Here is a 16,564-nt window from a genome sequence, read left to right on the forward strand (position 1 = left end):
CATACACTCCAATAGAGTTAGATATGCAATTAAATCTGTGAAATGTAGACAAAGGACAATATTTTAAAAACTTTACAAATAGCCTTATTACTAAACTATGTTACCGGACTCTAATGGCACTTCCTATAGATAGTACTAACATATATTTTCCAAATATGTATATATGTGCCTCATTGTAAACCGTTGTGATGGTATTCTACTTAACGACGGTATAGAAAAGATTTTAAATAAATAAATAAATACATGTTTATTAACTCCTTCAAAAAAGTGAAGCAGATTTGTGAGGCAAGACTTGCCTTGGGTAAAGCCATGCTGACTTTGTTCCATTAAACCATGTCTTTCTATATGTTCTGTAATTTTGATATTTAGAACACTTTCCACTATTTTTCCTGGCATTGAAGTCAGGCTAACTGGTCTGTAGTTTTCCGGATCGCCCCTGGAGCCCTTTTTAAATATTGGGGTTACATTAGCCACCCTCCAGTCTTCAGGTACAATGGATGATTTTGATGATAGGTTACAAATTTCTAATAATAGGTCTGAAATTTCATTTTTGAGTTCCTTCAGAACCCTGGGATATATACCATCCGGTCCAGGTGATTTACTACTCTTCAGTTTGTCAATAAGGCCGACCACATCTTCTAGGTTCACCGTGATTTGGTTCAGTCCATCTGAATCATCACCCATGAAAACCTTCTCTGATATGGGTATCTCCCCAACATCCTCTTCAGTAAACACCGAAACAAAAAAATCATTTAATCTTTCCACAATGGCCTTATCTTCTGTAATTGCCCCTTTAACCCCTCGATCATCTAATAGTCCAACTGACTCCCTCACAGGCTTTCTGATTCGGATATATTTTAAAAAGTTTTTACTGTGAGTTTTTGCCTCTACGGCATACTTCTTTTCAAATTCTCTCTTAGCCTGTCTAATCAATGTCTTACATTTAACTTGCCAATGCTTATGCATTATCCTATTCTCTTCTGTTGGATCCTTCTTCCAATTGAATGAAGCTATTTTGGCTAAAATAGCTTCTTTCACCTCCCCTTTTAACCATGCTGGTGATTGTTTTGCCTTCTTTCCACCTTTCTTAATGTGTGGAATGCATCTGGACTGTGCTTCGTGGGAATTAACAGGAAAGGTGGCAGTAAAGACTCCTTACTTCCCCTGGAAGAAGCTGTGGCCACACTTCTCTCCTGAGACAAATCTGGAGTTCCTGATGTCCCTGCAGGACAAATTCCCCTGCAGAAACATCTCTTTGAGCCTCCACACATTTCTGGCAAATGCTTAGCAATCTCCTGGGGCTAATCACCCTCATATGACAGGCAGAGCAGGCACGCAGCTTTTTCCTGCGCTGCTCTCCCAACGCATTTCTCTCCCCTGCATGCGCCTCGTCAGTATTACTGCACCTCGAAAATGATGCCTTCCGCGTGATTTTCCTGCTAGGGCATTCTGGCTGGCTCAGAAATAGCAGTACTTCGGCCCTGGCACTCAACGCAGCCCGACGCAGTCCTCTATTCCTGCCCCTGCTCTGTGCTCGATATCCCTGCAGCAAACTCTGCCAGCACAAAGGTTTTCTTTTTTTAAACTTTATTGATGACCGGGTAAGGCAGACCAACATAGAATCACTGGGGTAGGGATCAGGCAGAGGATAGAAGGACAAAACAGACAGGAGAGGCAGAGAGACAAATCAACAAGGCTGAGCCCAAGGCTCCCTTATCCTACCACACTCTTCCTACAGGAACTCTCCTTCTATCAGGAGGACTAGGGCACCAGCTTTCACCTCACTCCTGTCCTGACATAGCAGACACTCAACCGAGAGAGCGAGAAAATGGTATCACCACAGGAGGTCAGGTCAGCCTGTTCAATACTGGCAGGCCAACGTCCACAAGCAAGGATGCATTGTCCACACCTGCTGGAGACAAAGAAATACTGGCTGGCTGATGTCTGTGGTGAGCTATATGAGAAGGATGTCAGCAAGTCATTGTTCTCCATCTCTAGCTGCTGGTTGGAGTGCACAACACACTGGTGTGGACTAGCTTGCCCAGATGAAGAGGAAGTAAACTGTTTGAAACTTTATTTTTTTTTTTTTTTTGGTAATTTACTCTTTTTTAAGCAAGGTCAAGATCACAACAACAAGATACATACAGAAATATCTAATAAAGATATGTGACAATAAAATTCATCCACTGAATCCTGGATTTATTTGTACCCCTCAACTCCCATCACATTACCCCCCACCCACCCCCTACTCCCCTCCCCTATGAATCCCAAGAGCCTACCTCCCAAGCCTCAATAGCTAACTGACAGGGGCCGATACAGTAAAAATCGCGGGAGAGCGGGCAAGTGCCCGCTCTCCTGTGCGCGCAATTCAGTAAGTTAATTTATTTAAATTAGGGCCCGCGGTAAAAAGAGGCAGCGGCTGTCAGCGAGTTTGACAGCCGATGCTCAATTTTGCCGGCGTCTGTTCTCAAACCCGCTGACAGCCACGGGTTCAGAAACCGGACACCGGCAAAACTGAGCGTCTGGTTTTCAACCCGTGAGCCGCGGGCCCATTTTAAATTTTTCTTTTTAACTTTTTTTTTTACTTTTGGGACCTCCGACTTAATATTGTCATGATATTAAGTCAGAGGGTGCACAGAAAAGCAGTTTTTACTGCTTTTCTGTGCACTTCCCCGGCGCCGGCAGAAATTAACGCCTACCTTTGGGTAGGCGCTAATTTCTTAAAGTAAAATGTGTGGCTTGGCTGCACATTTTACTTACTGTATCACGCGGGAATGACTAATAGGGCCATCAACATGCATTTGATTGTTGCGGGCGCTATTAGTCTCGGTGGGGGGGGGGGGGGGCTTGAACGCCCGTTTTCGACGCGCTATTACCCCTTACTGAATAAGGGGTAAAGCTAGCGTGTCAAAATTGCGCGTCCAAATGCCAGTTAACAGTGCACTCCACTGGAACGCACTGTACTGTATCGGCCTATGTGTGTATGTGTGTAACCCTAACTCACATATTATCCTCCATCAAGAGTCCAGGCCCTAAACTCTGAGCCTCCTGCCACCTAAGCTATATAACATGGACTGCAATTTCAATTAAATAAAATTAATCGATTACTGTACCATACATCTCTCCAATAAAAGGTAATACTTGAAGAAACATATACTATTTGCATACTGTCTAAAACCTCTGCTAATTCTAGTTGAATAAACAAATCTACCTCATTGTGTTGCCTTTCAAGAAGTTTTATTCTATGTAGAATCTCTTTTGCTTTCTTCCAATGGGCACCCACATTCCTTTCTTTTATCTGTAACTCCTCTAGAAGTGCAGCTTCATTCAGATTTGATGCATGTTCAGTTAGTTTCAAAGACAGCTTCTCAGCTTTGTAAAACAGAGAATATATTGATTCCATAATCTTCTGATGTAGCAAGAATCTTTAATGTGAATGCATGAAAAGGTGAAAATGCTTGCTAAAATCATATTGAAGGCAATTTTCAAATTTCAATTTACCTGTTAAGTACTGATTTATTCAGGTAAAAGGACTGTCTGAAAATTGCCCACCCTTAATCCAGCAGAAGTACACACGGGATTCAACAACATGCAAACTTTAAACTGCAATAGGAGATGCACTTGGGGGCATTATTAGGTTAAGGGAGGAAAATAATGTACACAGATTGCATTTTCAAATATAAGTATGTCATTTTCCATGGAAAATCTACCTGCAGAAAAAGCAAATGCAAATGTTGGTGGCTACTTTACCCATGGCAATTTTCACAATGAAAGCACACAAGTACTTTCACTTTGAAAATCGCTGTGGGCAATTTGAAAATTGCTCCCGCTATCTTCTACAGTAATATGCATCTTTAGTTATCTTAGTATGTATTACATAGAAATTAGAAACATAGAAGATATCGTCAGTCTGTCCATTTGTGCCTGCCTACTTTGCTGTTGTTACGATTCCTGCCCACGAAGCTACTCTCTGCAAGCAGGCCTCTCACATTACCATGCTGCCGGGACATCTCATGCGGCTGGGAGGCCGCCGACGAATTGCCTGCTCCTTGTGGCCTGGCCGCGGCTGGAGGCCGCCGCGGCCTGGATGGCCGCACCCAACGCCATCTTCTTGTGGCCCTGATCCGCCGCCGAGTCCCGTGGGAGGCCACACCTGCCAACTCTTCGTTGCAGCCTGTGCCGGCGCCGGGGTCCTTCCTGAGCGACAGCGGGAGGCCGCTACCGCTCCGACGTCATCTTGCGGCCTGGAGGCTGCCCCGAAGCCTGCCTGCGCCTCCGCGTTGAAGTGCAGAAGAGCACCGCTGTCCGTGGTGCTGCTCCTCTCTGCTTCCAGCCTTCCTTAGGCGCCGGCGTGTGCCTCTTCTGTGTATTTAAAGGGCCAGAAGCAGGAAGTGCTCCTGGCCCCACCGGAATCCAGCTGGTCTTAATTTCCTGTGTCTGCCCTATAAAAGGGCTCCTCTTCAGTCACTCCTAGCCTTTGGATCAGGTTCCACAGTTGTCTGTGCTTCATGACCAGTCCAGGTCCTCCGTCATCTTCTCCTGTTTAGACGGCTTCGTCTTTATGTTCCTCGTTCATGCCTTCAGTTGTCTCCTTGTTCCTGATGTCCTTCGTCCGTGCCTCCCGATGTCTTCAGGTTCCTGATATCCTTTGACTGTGTCTCCAGATGTCTTCATGTTTCTGATGTTCTTCATTCATACCTCCTGATGTCAGATGTCCTTCCTGATGCCTTTGCCTTCACCTCTGCCTCCAGGCCTTGGTTCCTTGATGTCCACTTTCCTGGTGTGCCGTTGTCGTGGTCCATGACCAGCCCACGGGTGGGATGTGTAGGGCGCCTCACGGTACAAGGCCATCTTTGCCAGTGCAGTGCAAGCTTCTGGAAGACGTCTGCTTGAGTCCCAAGTCTTGAATCCTGAGTTGTCTTTGAATCCTTGAGAATCCTGAATCCTGAGATTGTATCTTGTCCCGGTCTTCAGAGCTCCTTGCATGTGTGTCCACCCATGCTAAAGACTCTGTTCGAACCTGCTCTGCTCCAGCGTGGTCCACGACCAGTCCCGTGGGTAGACTGTGTAGGGCGTGCCCCGGTGCAGGCCTCTTCAGTATCTTCGCCATGTTCCAGTATCAGCCTTCATTATCTCTCCAAGAGTCTGCTTCGAGCCCAGCGTGGTCCGTGAGCAGTACTGTGGGTGGACTGTGTAGGGCGCGCTGCGTCGCAGTCTCAACCCAGCACTTTGATCCTATGCCTTGATCCTTCATCTACAGTGCCTTGATCCTACGTCTACAGTGTCCTCGCCTGAGTCTTCGTCTACAGTGTCCTCGCCTGAGTCTTTGTCCAGAGTCTTCCATGTTCCCATGTTCCAAGGACTCCATCTGCCCTCGTCCTCTGTCCGGCCTGCCGCCTTTTGCCATTACCCAGCGGCAGGTCCAAAAGGGCTTGTAACGGTCGGAGGACTGTTCATTGATCAGTATTGCATTGTTGGTCATCCTGGGGCGTGCAGGTCCGGTAGAAGATCAGACCTCTCGTCTCCTTGTCTTCGCTCCAGCCTTGCCTTGTTACGTGTTACCCGTGCACGCACCAGCTCACCTCCCACGGTCTGTCTTGGGGCTCCTCCCTTAGTCATCCTGTGGTCCAAGGGCTCACATCTCCTGTTTCAGAAATGACCGCGTCTCCACGCTCTTTACAGTATCCGAAGGCCTCCAAGCCCTCGGTTCGTAACAGTAGCCGAAGGCCGCGCTCGTAACAGCTGTTCACTCTCCCTCAGCCACTGAAGTCACTTTTTGCCTGTGTCTTGCATGCTTGGATTCTACCACTGTTTTGGTTCCTATCACCTCTGCTGTAAGTTTGCTCCTATGTCCATCAACCTCTCAATGAAAAAGTGTTTTCTCAAATTCCTTTTGAACCTCTCTCCCTTCAGCTTTATAGGATGAACTTGTCCTTGAATTTTTCATTCTATGGAAAATGTTACCTTTTAGTACTTTATCAAAGCCTGTCAGATATTTGAAGGTTTGTACCATAAATCTGTATTCCCTTCTTTCTTCTAGAGTAGAGGTTCCCAAACCTGTCCTAGAGGATCCCCAGCCAGTCAAGTTTTCAGGATATCTACAATGAATATGCATAAGATAAATCTGTATGCACTACATGGGGCAGGGATCAGGCACTACATGCAAATTTATCTCATGCATATTCATTGTGGATATCCTGAAAACTTGACCGGCTGGGGGTCCTCCAGGATAGGTTTGGGAACCACAGTTCTAGAGGTTACATCTTTACCTCCTTCATTATATATGGCTTAAGAGTGTACCATTTTGTCAGCACTCTTGTCTCTAGTGTATTAATGTCCTTTTGTAGATGGGGTCTCCAGAACTAAGCACAGTACTCAAGGTGGAGTCTCTCCAAAGATCTGTACAGAGCAATATTTCTTCCCTCTTTCTACTAATATTGAGATCCATAGTCAAAAGCATTTAGCCAGATAACTCAGAGGTTAGCGTCCTAAATGAATGTTTGGGCACATATCTGGCTAAATTCTAGCCTCCTAATAAATTAAGCAGCTAGAATTTAGCTGAATAAGTTTGGGACGTTCCAGGGGTGTAAGTGGGAGGAGCTGAGTTGGTTGGCTAATTAACCGGTTAATTCCAATATTCAAATGACTTAGCCGGCTAAGTCTGGTTGGGTCAAAGAGCTGTCCTAAAGTTAGGGGGTTATAGTTAGCCGGCTAACTTTAAGATAGCTGGCTATATTCAATAGTGTAGTTATACTATTGAATATACCTCCAAAGTTAGCCAGATAAGTTTATTCAGCTAAATTTGCTATCTGGACTATCTCTAAATATTAGAGATGTGAATCGTGTCCTCGATCGTCTTAACGATCGATTTCGGCTGGGAGGGGGAGGGAATCGTATTGTTGCCGTTTGTGTGTGTAAAGTATCGTCATAATCGTTAAAATCGTGAGCCGGCACACTAAAACCCCCTAAAACCCACCCCCGACCCTTTAAATTAAATCCCCCCCAAATGCCTTAAATTACCTGGTGGTCCAGCGGCACACTAAAACCCCCTAAAACCCACCCCCGACCCTTTAAATTAAATCCCCCCCCTCCCGAACCCCCCCCCAAATGCATTAATTACCTGGGAGTCCTCCGTAGCGGCGGTCCGTGGCTAAATCGGGGGAAGAGGGAGAGCACAAAAACCGGCACACTAGATCGTGAGGTCTTCAGCCGGCGCCATTTTTCAAAATGGCCGCCGCAAAATGGCGGCGGCCATAGACAAAAACGATTCGACGCAAGAGGTCGTTCCGGATCCCCGCTGGACTTTTGGCAAGTCTTGTGGGGGTCAGGAGGCCCCCCCAAGCTGGCCAAAAGTTCCTGGGGGTCCAGCGGGGGTCAAGGAGCGATTTCCTGCCGCAAATCGTTTTCCATACGGAAAATGGCGCCGGCCATACGCGTATGGCCAGCGCCATTGTCCGTACGGAAAATGGCGCCGGCAGGAGATCGACTGCAGGAGGTCGTTCAGCGAGGTCCGGAACCCTCGCGAGATTTCCAGACCTCGCTGAACGACCTCCTGCAGTCGATCTCCTGCCGGCGCCATTTTCCGTACGGAAAACGATTTGCGGCAGGAAATCGCTCCTTGACCCCCGCTGGACCCCCAGGAACTTTTGGCCAGCTTGGGGGGGCCTCCTGACCCCCACAAGATTTGCCAAAAGTCCAGCGGGGGGTCCGGAACGACCTCTTGCGTCGAATCGTTTTTGTCTATGGCCGCCGCCATTTTGCGGCGGCCATTTTGAAAAATGGCGCCGGCTGAAGACCTCACGATCTAGTGTGCCGGTTTTCGTGCTCTCCCCCTTCCCCCGATTTAGCCACGGACCGCCGCTACGGAGGACTCCCAGGTAATTTAATGCATTTGGGGGGGGGGTTCGGGAGGGTGGGGGATTTAATTTAAAGGGTCGGGGGTGGGTTTTAGTGTGCCGGTTTTCCTGCCCTCCCCCTTCCCCCGATTTACGATTTTTTGACGATAAATCGGGGGAATTGGTATTGTATCGTGGCCCTAACGATTTTTGACGATTTAAAATATATCGGACAATATTTTAAATCGTCAAAAAACGATTCACATCCCTACTAAATATGGACCTTGATATTTCTATTTATGCAGCCAAGTATACAATTAGTTTTTCCAATGATTTTGCCACACTGACTGGCTATCTTGAAGTCAACAGAGATGATGATCCCATGTCTCTTTCCTGAGACCATCACTCTCAGAATCCTGTTACTGAACCAACTGATCACCCAGTTTATCATTTTTCTTCCAGCTACTAGACTGATTGCTCATCCACGTATGTGGAACAATGTTAGATCTTACTGAAATGCAGTTTTACCACATTTACTGCAAAAGAAAGTTTGCTTTCCGTAAAAGGTGTTTTCTGTAGCTAGCAGGATGAATTAGCCATGCTTTCTGGGAGCACCCCCTGGTGGCTCTCGGCAGGAACTTCTTCTAGCAGCTAATTTTTTATTTGCTGCTTGATTTATTTTATTTATTTATTTAGATTCTTTTACTATAACGATGCTCAAGACAAAGTCTTATCCTACCGGTTTACAGTATAACCAGGGGAAACCAATAACCAGAAGAGAGAGAGTTACAATGAACAGGGATTACAAAACAGGACAATTGAAAGAGGAAGAATTAGTTTAAACACAGCTCTCCTAAGAGTAAAACGAGATAATACACCATTGATTAGCATGGATGGTTAACTAAGTGGTTCAAGCATAACAGTTCTTTTCTATAATAGAAGGGGGAAGAATTTGTCAGGGGTAGGCTTGCGAGAACAGCCAGGTTTTCAGTTTCTTTCTAAAGGAGAGCAAACATTGTTCCTGGCGAAGATCTGCGGGAAGTGTGTTCCATAGTTGCGGTCCCGCAGTGGACAGTGCTCATTTTTGGAAGGACTTGTGCATGACGGATTTATGAGGGGGTGCCTGGAGAGTTCCTTTGTGTGCGGCTCTAATCGGCCTGTTGGAAGAATGGGGTTCGAGTGGGATTGTTAGTTGGAGTGAGGAATGATGATAGATGGTTTTATGGATGATGGTCAGTGACTTGAACAGTATTCTATAGTGGATGGGGAGCCAATGTAGGTTTTTTAGTATCGGTGTGATGTGGTCTTTATGTAGAGAATTTGTGAGGATCCTGGCTGTGGCATTTTGCAGCATCTGTAGAGGTTTAGTTGTGGAGGCGGGGAGGCCGAGCAGTAGTGTGTTGCAGTAGTCCAACTTTGAAAATAGTATGGCTTGGAGGACTGAACAATAATCTTGAAAGTGTAGGAGAGGTCTTAGCTGCTTTAGAACATGCAGCTTATAGAAGCATTCCTTAGTGGTGTTGTGAATGAATTTTTTGAAGTTCATTCTAGTGTCCAGAATCGCCCCGAGGTCTCTCACTTGAGATGTTGATGGTAAGATTGGGTTGCAGACGAGGGGGTTGTTTTCATTGGGAGTGATAACGAGGAGTTCAGTTTTGGAAGTGTTAAGTACCAGGTTGAGACTAGAGAGTAGGAGGTTGATGGAGTGAAGGCAGCTGTTCCAGAAGTTTAGAGTGCTGGAGAGGGGTTCCGTGATGGGGATTAAGATCTGTACGTCGTCGGCGTAGATAAAGTGTGTAAGGTTGAGACTTTCTAGTAGCTGGCATAGAGGTCGTAGATAGATATTAAATAGTGTGGGGGATAAAGAGGAACCCTGGGGCACTCCTTGATTGGAGTGGACGGGGTGGGATTCTTTATCATTTATTCTGACTTTGTAGTGCTGGTTGTTGAGGAAGGATTTGAGCCATATGAGTGCGGATCCTGTGATACCGATTTCAGTTAGCCATTTGATGAGGACTGAATGATTTACGGTATCGAACACTGCTGATATGTCGAGGAGAGCCAGAAGGTATGATTAGCCTTTGTCAAGCCCCATCAGGATTTTGTCTGTTAACGAGAGTAAGAGTGATTCCGTATTTAGTCGTTTCCGGAAACCAAATTGAGAGGGGTAAAGAATGTTATGGGAGTCAAGGTAATCTATGAGTCTGTTATTGACCAGTTTTTCCATTAGCTTGGCAATAAATGGTAAGTTGGCAATGGGGCGGAAGTTTACCGGGTTGGCTGGGTCCGTTAGGTTTTTTTATTAGTGGTTTTAGAGAAGCTGTTTTTAATGTGTCCGGGACAGATCCTTGAGTAAGGGAGCAATTTATAATGTCGGCCAGCGGCTTGGCTATGGTGTTTGGGATAGTAAGTAAGAGTTTGGTGGGTAACTGGTCAGTTGGATGTGACGAAGGCTTCATTTTCTTGATTAGAGATTCGATCTCCAGTGAAGATGTGAGTTCGAATGATTCCAGCATCGATTTGTATGAGGATGGGGCAGGGTTTAGAACTGTCGGAGGCTGGATGTTTGATGTGGTAATGGTAGTGGTCATATTTGCGAGTAAGTTTTTGATCTTGTTATCGAAGAATAAGGCAAGTTCCGTAGATTTGATTTGGGCTTCTTCTTCTGGGATGATTGGAGGAACCGGGGTGGTGAGGGTTGCGACATATGAGAATAGCGTCTTCGGGTCATACATAAAGCTATGGATTTTTTTGGTGTAAAAATCCCTCTTAGAGTGAAGAATGGTGATCCTGTAAAGGTTCATAGCAGTTTTATAGACGGCCTGGGAAGTAGGGGAGGGTTCCTTACGCCAGCGTTGTTCTTTATGTTGTAGGTCTTGTTTGAGCTTTTTCAATTCTAAAGAGAACCAGGGTTTTTTGTTGTGCCTGGTTGGATTGATCTCTTTAGATGCAATGGGGCAAATTTTGTCTGCCACGGAGTGAGTGATGTTTAGCCAAGAGGTAATGGCAGAGTCAGCATTGGAAAGATCCAGGTCAGTTAGGTCCTTGCAGAGGCTGTAGCTGAGGACGTCTAAGGCGCATGGTTTTCTGTACTTGATAGTAGATTTAGGGATGACGGGTGTCAGTTTTTTCTTAATTGCTAATTCCGTATAAATCAGCGAGTGGTCTGACCAGGGGATGGGAGTACAGGTAGGGGGGGGGGGTGGAGGGCGAAATGACTTCATTTAAGAATATGAGGTCCAGAGTGTGGCCTGCTTTATGAGTGGGTTTGTTTATGATTTGTTTGAATCCCATTGCCTGGAGAGATGATAGAAGGGCTTCACAATTGGAGGTGGGTGAAGGGGAGTCCACATGTATGTTGAAGTCTCCTAAAATGATGGCTGGGCGTCCGTATTGATGTGTTTAGCTATAGTTTCGATGAGAGGTGAAGGGTCCGATTCTAGGATCCCTGGGGGGGCGTATATTAGACAAATTTGTAATTGATTAGATTTGAATAATCCAATTTCTAGTTTAGTCGTCGATTTAAAGGCTTGTTGGGAAAGTCTCAGCTCTTTTTTTGCGGCTAGTAGAATTCTTCCTCCTCTTTTTTTAAGTCTAGGTAAAGAGAAAAAGTCATAGAGTTGTATTGGTAATTGGTTGATTGGGGCAGTATCTGTGTTTTGCAGCCAAGTTTCGGTTAACGCACAGATATCCGGTTGGGTGTCTAAGAGGTAGTCGTTGAGCAAGTGAGATTTTTTTGAGAGGGACTGGGAGTTGAGAAGGGTAATGGTGATTAATGAGAGGCCTAGGAATTGGGTTAGAGGAGAGATCATGATAGGAATCAGTGATCTCTTTGAGCGTTGAATATTGTGCGTGAGTGGTTTGTATCTGTTAAGGAATGGGAGTGAAACAATGGGGATAGGGTATGTTTGAGTCTTGGTGATTTTTTGATTGGATATGGAAGATTTCTGGAGGAGATGGGTTGGTTGTAGGTTGAGCTTCGTAATTGCAGGTTGTGGGACGAGATGAGTGCAGGATGTTGGTTGACTCTCTGGTGAGCGGTTGACTCCACTTTAGTTGGTGGAATGGTATAAAATAGCTTGAGTTTTTGAGCCGTTTAGTTTAGGTAAATGGTGATTCTCTTCGGGGCTGCACGAAGGGGCGCACAAAGGGGCTGGCCCCTTTGTTGTGCTCCTTCGGCGCGCGACGCTCGGCGCGCGGCGCCAGCAGGAGCTGGGCTTTGAAGCCCTGTAGGAACAGCCCGATTGGCTGTCTGAAGAGGATCCCGATTGGCCAGCTCGGTGGAGGAGGGGAGAGCGCTGCAGGAGGAAGTTTCGGCTGCGGACGTTCAGCGAAGGATACCTCGTGGTCGGCCTGGTGGACCCGCTTGGGGTGAGTGTTTCTTTGCTAGGCCTTACCCCTTTGCTAGGCCTTACCCCTTGCTACCCCTTACCCCATGATGCCTGCATGGTGCTATTCCTGCACAGCCAACGGTCTCCTGCCAGTTCATTCCAAAGCAAACAATAGAAAGATAAAGGATTAGCAATAAGAAAGGATAAAGAAGAAGACATAGAGTGTCCAGGGAGGTGGGTGGGGACACATGGCTAATTCATCCTGCAATCTAGAGAAAACACCATTTACTGTAAACAAACTTGTTTTTTTCCACAGTTAAGCAGGGCTGAATTAGTCTTGCTTTCTGACAGTCCCCAGCTGAAGGCTTCACAGGCCTTCAGCTGGGGACTGGAGGGACTGGAGGGAGTGGAGGTGGGGACTGGAGGGACTGGAGGGAGTGGAGGTGGGGACTGGAGGGAGTGGAGGTGACGAAAAATAGTTTATGGTGATCATGCACGTGATATAGTGCATAAATATCGCATGAGCTTTTTTATTTTTTTTTGCTGAGAAGCCTGTATTTCTGTGGACATCTCTATGAGTTAGTGCCTTGAGTTAAAATTGTATGGTCCATTAGGGAGCCTGATTTAGTTTGTTGCTGCAGGCAGTAATGGGAAGCGAAAGAATGTAGGGACGACCACGTTGCTGCTTTGCAAGTATCTTGGAGAGGAACTTGTTTCAAGTGAGCAATGAACATTGCCACTGCCCTCAACTGATGGGCTTTAGGGTTTGTGGATAAGGTGATTGGTTGCTTGTTATAACAAAAACTTATGCATTGTGTCAACCAAGTAGTATAGCAGTGAGTTGACGTTAACTGGAGGGGACGCCCCCAAGGTTCCCACCATGACATGTACAAAGGAGGCTCTTGCGTGTGCTCGCGCCTTAGGTGATTCTGGAGAGAAGATGGTGGTCAGCAGCGCCCACGCCGTCCCAGGGTCGCCAGGGAGGTCAGCGGTGACTGGCGGAGGCCGCCATTCTTCCTAGGATTGACGGTGCAGGGAAAAGGAGGTGAGCATGAGTGGTTGCAGCCATCTGCGACTGACGGGTGTAACACTCTGCTTTTAGTAAGCTAAAGCCCTTTTACAATCCAACGTATGCAACAGTGACTCTCTTTGTGAGGCATGAGGTTTTGGGAATAAAATTGGTAGAGTGATTGTTTGGTTGAGGTGGAAGGCCGAGACTACCTTGGGGACAAAGGAAGGATGAGTTCACAAGGTGACTTTATTATGATAAAGGGACCCCCCTTCTTAGGGCCCCTCCCCGGGGGTTTTGGTTTCCTACGATGTGACATGTGAAATTGTCTGATCAACTCCTTATCAAGGATGTTGCTTGCAGGTTCCCAACTATTCTCCTCAGGACCAAATTCTTCCCAGGATATGAGGTACTCCCAGCATCTTCCATGTTTCCTTAAGAACCAAACTTCCAAACATCACCAAACAAGAAATTAAAATGCAAAAAAGAGACGTTAATCAATGGTCTTCATTTATTGAGATATCAGAGCTGGAAGTAAAATCCATACTAAAAAACCTAAACCCGGCTCCACGCAAAATCGACTCAATACCAACATATGACATAAAAAATGCAACAAACACAGTTTCCCCAACATTAGCCAAGATCATAAACTTATCCTTAGAAGAAGGAACAATGCCAGATACATTAAAAGGGGCAATTATAAAACCAATCATAAAGAAAAACAGCGACCCCCTGATTCTGAACAACTACCGCCCAGTCTCAAATTTTCCCTTAATAGCCAAACTAATAGAAAAAACTGTACAGAAACAGCTAGCTGAACACCTAGACAATAATAACATACTGTATCCATCACAACATGGATTTAGAAAACATTATAGCACTGAGACATTAATTCTCGCACTAACAGATAACATTCTAAGTGGTTTTGACAGTGGAAAACATTACATTCTAATAATGCTAGACTTATCAGCAGCATTCGAAATAGTAAACCATAAAATACTACTAAAAAGACTAGAAGAAATTGGATTACACGACAAAACAATAAACTGGTTCAGTTCATTTCTGAACAATAGGTTTTTTCAAGTTCAGATTAACAACGTATTATCTGAAAAGTTCACTCTCGAAAAAGGAGTACCGCAGGGATCAGCCCTGTCCGCAACCCTGTTTAACATATACATGCTGCCCTTATGCCACCTATTAGCAGGACTGGGAATCATACATTACATTTATGCAGATGATATTCAACTAATTCTACCAATCGATGACACAATAGAGAAAACGTTAAACCTAGCTAACATGTACCTAGACATTATAAAACAACTGCTAAACTGTATGGAACTCGTGATTAACATTGAAAAAACGGAATTCCTACACCTAGAATGAAAAAATATCTAAATTATTCAAACTCCAATAACTAAAAAAAACCAACCAGAAAATAGAACTAGATGAAAAAGTACGGAACCTCGGAATAATAATGGACCCAGAAATCAATCTAAAACAGCACATATCGCTAAAAGTAAAAGAAGGCTATGCGAAACTCATGATCCTCAGAAAACTAAAACCACTTCTAACACTCACAGACTTTAGAACAGTGCTTAAACGTGGGCACCAACGACATAGGAAAATGTGGGAGGGAGGTTCTGGAAGCCAAATTTAGGCTCTTAGGTAGAAAGATTAAATCCAGAACCTCCAGGGTAGCATTCTCTGAAATGCTCCCTGTTCCACGCGCAGGTCACCAGAGGCAGGCAGAGCTCCGGAGTCTCAATGCGTGGATGAGACGATGGTGAAAGGAAGAGGGATTCAGTTTTGTTAGGAACTGGGGAACCTTTTGGGGAAGGGGGAGTCTCTTCCGAAGGGATGGGCTCCACCTTAACCAGGGTGGAACCAGACTGCTGGCGCTAACCTTTAAAAAGGAGATAGAGCAGCTTTTAAACTAGAACAAAGGGGAAAGCCGACAGTCGCTCAGCAGCGCATGGTTCGGAGAGAGGTATCTTCAAAGGATACTAATGATGCATTAGAATTAGGGCATCCCGACAGTGAGGTTCCACTAATTAGAAAAGTAGTCCAAGTGCCTGTAACTAAAAACTCACCTGAGCTAAAAAATTCTAACTTATCCCTATCAATTAAAAAGCAGAATAAAAATACAAACAAAAAACAAACTTTGAAATGTTTGTATGCTAATGCCAGAAGTCTAAGAAGTAAGATGGGAGAATTAGAATGTATAGCAGTAAATGATGACATAGACTTAATTGGCATCTCAGAGACATGGTGGAAAGAGGATATAACCAATGGGACAGTGCTATACCGGGGTACAAATTATATCGCAATGACAGACATGAGCACTCGGGAGGAGGTGTGGCGCTTTATGTCCGGGATGGCATAGAGTCCAACAGGATAAACATCCTGCATGAGACTAAATACAAAATTGAATCTTTATGGGTAGAAATCCCTTGTGTGTCAGGGAAGACTACAGTGATAGGGGTATACTACCGTCCACCTGGTCAAGATGGTGAGATGGACAGTGAAATGCTAGGAGAAATTAGGGAAGCTAACCAAATTGGTAGTGCGGTAATAATGGGAGACTTCAATTACCCCAATATAGACTGGGTAAATGTATCATCGGGTCACGCTAGAGAGATAACGTTCCTGGATGGAATAAATGATAGCTTTATGGAGCAATTGGTTCAGGAACCGACGAGAGAGGGAGCAATTTTAGATCTAATTCTCAGTGGAGCACAGGACTTGGTGAGAGAGGTAACGGTGGTGGGGCCGCTTGGCAATAGTGATCATAATATGATGAAATCTGATTTAATGACTGGAAGAGGAACAGTGTGCAAATCCAAGGCTCTCGTGCTAAACTTTCAAAAGGGAAACTTTGATAAAATGAGAAAAATTGTTAGAAAAAAACTGAAAGGAGCAGCTACAAAAGTAAAAAATGTCCAAGAGGTGTGGTCATTGTTAAAAAATACCATTCTAGAAGCACAGTCCAGATGTATTCCACACATTAAGAAAGGTGGAAAGAAGGCAAAACGATTACCGGCATGGTTAAAAGGGGAGGTGAAAGAAGCTATTTTAGCCAAAAGATCTTCATTCAAAAATTGGAAGAAGGATCCGAGAGAAGAAAATAGGATAAAGCATAAACATTGGCAAGTTAAATGTAAGACATTGATAAGACAGGCTAAGAGAGAATTTGAAAAGAATTTGGCTGTAGAGGCAAAAACTCACAGTAAAAACTTTTTAAAATATATCCGAAGCAGAAAGCCTGTGAGGGAGTCAGTTGGACCGTTAGATGATTGAGGGTTAAAGGGGCACTTAGAGAAGATAAGGCCATCGCGGAAAGATTAAATGATTTCTTTGCTTCAGTGTTTACTGAAGAGGATGTTGGGGAG

The 16,564-nt window shown here is 45.1% G+C and overlaps 1 protein-coding gene across 1 annotated transcript in view; it reads right to left on the reverse strand.

Annotated features, from left to right (window-relative positions):
* TERB1 (telomere repeat binding bouquet formation protein 1) overlaps nt 1-16,564 on the reverse strand; it is a 643,822-nt gene that overhangs the window by 359,296 nt on the left and 267,962 nt on the right. Inside the window, exon 13 of the mRNA XM_029608198.1 lies at nt 3,212-3,372. Within this exon, the coding sequence (XP_029464058.1) occupies nt 3,212-3,372 (161 nt within the window). The remainder of the gene's footprint in view (nt 1-3,211; nt 3,373-16,564) is intronic.

This window comes from Rhinatrema bivittatum, chromosome 7 (genome assembly GCF_901001135.1).
Source record: "Rhinatrema bivittatum chromosome 7, aRhiBiv1.1, whole genome shotgun sequence".
In the NCBI taxonomy this organism is placed as follows: Eukaryota; Metazoa; Chordata; class Amphibia; order Gymnophiona; family Rhinatrematidae; genus Rhinatrema; species Rhinatrema bivittatum.